At 42.1% G+C, this 3,911-nt stretch overlaps 1 protein-coding gene across 2 annotated transcripts in view; it reads left to right on the top strand.

Annotated features, from left to right (window-relative positions):
- Positions 1–3,175, top strand: part of LOC106804836 (atrial natriuretic peptide receptor 2-like) — an 8,579-nt gene extending 5,404 nt beyond the window's left edge. For both annotated transcript variants that reach the window (XM_014806190.1, XM_014806189.1), the window contains exons 4-6: positions 1–18; positions 2,407–2,504; positions 3,009–3,175. The exon at positions 1–18 is cut by the window's left edge and continues 81 nt beyond it. In XM_014806190.1, the coding sequence (XP_014661676.1) occupies positions 1–18; positions 2,407–2,504; positions 3,009–3,101 (209 nt within the window). In that variant the 3' untranslated portion in view covers positions 3,102–3,175. The remainder of the gene's footprint in view (positions 19–2,406; positions 2,505–3,008) is intronic.
- Positions 3,176–3,911: the final 736 nt, after the last annotated feature.

Below are 3,911 nucleotides of genomic sequence, written 5' to 3'. Positions count from 1 at the left end.
TGATGACTAGTGGTCACGGTAAGAATGCAAATTTCATCATTGAACTGACGATCGACATAATTTCCTGGTTGGAGAGGTTAGATGAGAGGATAATCCGATATAGGTGCAAATTCATTACTCCTCGTCCGCGTGTTATGAGGATTAAATGCTGACTACACTCGTGATAATTATTATGGCAGCTAGGTGCGCCTATTTCCCCGAGATAATTGCTGATCGACAGATGTCGACAAGCCATTAGCCAGCAGACAAATATCAGTGATCCAGAAGTATCAGAGAACTAGTGGTGACATACGAGTGACAACTCGGACCCGACTGTGAAAAACAATTATTCCACCTTGTAGAAAGCTCATAGCCTACAACTTATATCTACTGTTATAAACTATCTACTATCGAAATACTCAGTTTATTACATAATATATGCGTACACATAGCAGCATACTTGGTAACACAAATTCTCCTGACAATTTCTCATGTCTCAGCATTCCTCTATCGGTCTTCCACACTATCGTTGGCAAGTATCACCAATTCGCTTATTCCGCAAATAGGTAAATCTTGCGGCCGGCGTTGATGGCTTATCATGTGTGACAGCAACTAATTAATTTTCCCATGTGTCGCTAATGCCTAACTCATTTATAATTTCATCTGCATGTGAATTGTAGCAAGTCAACACCAATTAGCACTAGATTGCACTAGATTAGCACCAATTAGCACTAGACATGCGCTACGCTTCGTCAAAATATAGCTAGTTATTACTATCTACTGTCTGTCTCGGGAGACAATGGAGTTTTGCGCCGTGGTTTGGTCCATAAGTTTTGCAGCGCCTGCTGTGACTATGCAGTCAGATTCTGGAACGGCAGGCCTTGTTGCAGATGGTGCATGTGTACACCTGATCCAGCTGCGATGGAGATGCTGTTCCTCGTTTCCTGCGTGCTCTTTTCTCTGCCCACTGCTCATCCCTATTCCTATCACTTCTTTTCACACCTGACCCTACGATCTGCCTCCAGGTGCTGCGGTCTGCTGCCATGGCTTCCCATGTTTCTGCCTTTCTGGGTTGATGTCACTGCCCTTCAAGTCTCGTTTGCAGACATCTTTAAAACGTAGAGCAGGTCTGCCAGTGGGTCTGGTGCCAGTCGTTATCTCACCATACAGGACTTTTTGGGGATCCGATTATCCTCCATACGCCTGACATGTCCAAGCCATCGCAAGCGTCGTTGTGAAAGCATACATGCTCCAAAGAACATGCTTGGACTGTTTGCTTTTTTCACAACGTCTTTGTTTGGGACACGGTCCTACCATGTGCAGGGCGTCAAGTTCCTATTTTTTCCTATTTTTTCCTATTTTCTGGGCAATTCCTATTTTCTCCTATTTTCGTATTTTTGAGGGCTTTTCATTTTTCTGAATCCAGAATTGTATGTATCCTTCTCAGAATGCAGGAATTTACATTTCAGGTCACCCAATTTTCAAAAATTTACTGGGGAGGACCCCCAGACCCCCACCCCTTACTTTAAATTAACGTAATATACTCTTTACTATCACAGATTTTATTTCTGTAAAGTTGTTTCTCAGTTGGATGTGGTATGTGTATCCAGAAGGGGGGGGGGTCCAGGGGGTCCGGACCCCCATTTTTTACCCCAAAAAAGGGAAAACACATAAAAGATAATTTTCTGCTTAAAAATTTGGAATTCCATCTTGCATTCTAGACATCAAAATTACTGCTCAGATGCTCTCAGAATGCACCAATTTTTAAAAATTTTCTTGGGGGGAGGTCCCCCTAACCCCCCCCCCAAGTGGCAACATGCCTTTTAGACGGCGCATAAGCTGCCTTCGGCACCTTTTTATCAAAGTGCCCTTTATTTCTTACTGGACCCCTCCTTTTTCAAAAAGCCGGATCCGCCCATGTATACATACATGTACGTCATACTATTTTGGAGTAGTCTACATGTATGGGTGCTTATGCATGTATAAACTGCTTATCAATTTTAACATGCATTTCTCATTAAAAACTCAACATATTGTTCGCATGTGATGTAACTCCAAATATGTATATTAATAAAACCATTTGTGGTGGATCGGGATGGCTGTAGGGGTGTTCGGAGGCCATCTAACGCAACAAATATTCCTATTTAACATATATTTTCTCACCAAAATTCCTATTTTCCTCCTATTTGTTCACATCTGAAATTCCTATTTTCTTATTTTTTGAGCGTCACTTGTCACTTGACGCCCTGCATGTGATGCCGAGAATTCTTCTGAGGCAGCGCAGATGGAAGGCGTTGAGGCGGCGCTCCTGGCTGGTGTAGAGTGCCCATGTTTCGCTACCGTGCAGCAATTAGCTCGTAACGACCATACGTTCTCGTATGAACCATAGCGTTTGAGTGTTTAGTGTAGAACCTTGTTTTGTTTCAGCCTCGAAAATTCACATAAGCGAAGCTACTAAAAATCTTCTTGATGAGACTTTTCCAAACCAGTTTACTCTAGCAGAGCGAGGTCTCATTCCTATCAAGGTAGAGTATGACGAGTCCGACGTTCAAATAAACATTTAGCAAATAAAAGCAACATTGCTTTATTTGGTTGTTAAAAAAAACAACCCGAATAAATGTGCGCAGAGCGGGCGTACCATTAAGTATCTTGCTCGATATTGATCATAGATATATCAATATATTAATAATTTTTTTACAGAAGATGCGATTTTATTTAAAGATATCACTTGCTGTCATTCCCTAAAAGATTCTTCCCTAAACTCATATGTATATACACATATATAAAATATATGAATAAATAAATAAACGCATGAATGAAAGATTAATGGGCGCTTGATAATATATAATAAGCAGTAAATGCAAGCATTATAATACCATTGCTATTACTTACTTTTGATTATGTATGCCGGTTACTAAAGATGTACTTTTCGTTCCGTATACCGTGACGCTAATAATTGTATATCTGCCAATAGCAGTAGGCCCCTATATGTATCAGTTACGCAATAACGGTTCGTTCTATTAACACAGGGAAAGGGAGAAATGTTGACATTCTGGTTGCAGTCTGGCCCCGGTCAGCCAAAACCAAAACCAGAACAGCTTCAAACGCCAGAGCAGCAGTAAATGTTGATTTGTGATCTGTTATAGGTGTGTGTGCGTGTATGTGCGTGTGCGTGTACTTATGCGTATGCGCGTGTACGCGGGCGCGCGTGTGTGGATGTGCGTGCGTGCATGCGCGGGAATGTACGGAAAATTAAGAAAATAGAAATAAATAACTTTTAAATAATAGTAATAATAATGTTTTGAATTACAAGTTTAGTATGTGGGAAATGAATGAAATTTTTGTCAGGATTGCAGCTGATTTGCACAGGTTCTTGACGAATTAACACATGCAGCGTTGGTGTCGCGTCTGTATATATCCTCCGCACAATAGCATTCTAGGCGTTAGGTTTGCCTAAACGGTGGTGACTACACCACTCCTCTGCAATACAAACACGTAAAGGCAGAAATATAGAAAATAAATGTATGTGGGTGAATGCGACCGTGATGCGACACAAAGCCGAGTATTTTTACTACAGTAATGTAGCCGCATGCGCGTACTCGGTTGCCCGGCGACTCGATCAATATGTGTTGTGTGTAGAACAGCGCGACAGTGATGGTGACAGTTGTGATAATGGCTGTATACGCCCCCAGTCCATATCTCTCTGTCTGCCTGTGTGTCAGCATGCAGGGCTGTAGTGGCCTCCCAAAAATGTGCTACTGCAGAAAAATGTAAAATCACCCAGTAATAATAGCATAAGTGGCGGTTATGGTGTGTGCCGGCACACATGGCGAACGCCGCAGTCGCGAAGCCCATTCGGGGGGTCTGGGGGCCCTCCCCGAATTTTTTTTTGAAATTTAGAACCTGGAAATGGCATTTCCTGCATTCTCAGG

This window comes from Priapulus caudatus, unplaced genomic scaffold (assembly GCF_000485595.1).
Source record: "Priapulus caudatus unplaced genomic scaffold, Priapulus_caudatus-5.0.1 Scaffold89, whole genome shotgun sequence".
NCBI classification, from domain to species: domain Eukaryota; kingdom Metazoa; phylum Priapulida; class Priapulimorpha; order Priapulimorphida; family Priapulidae; genus Priapulus; species Priapulus caudatus.
Note: the sequence above shows the minus strand (reverse complement) of the source record. Positions and strands in the feature narration are given on the sequence as shown.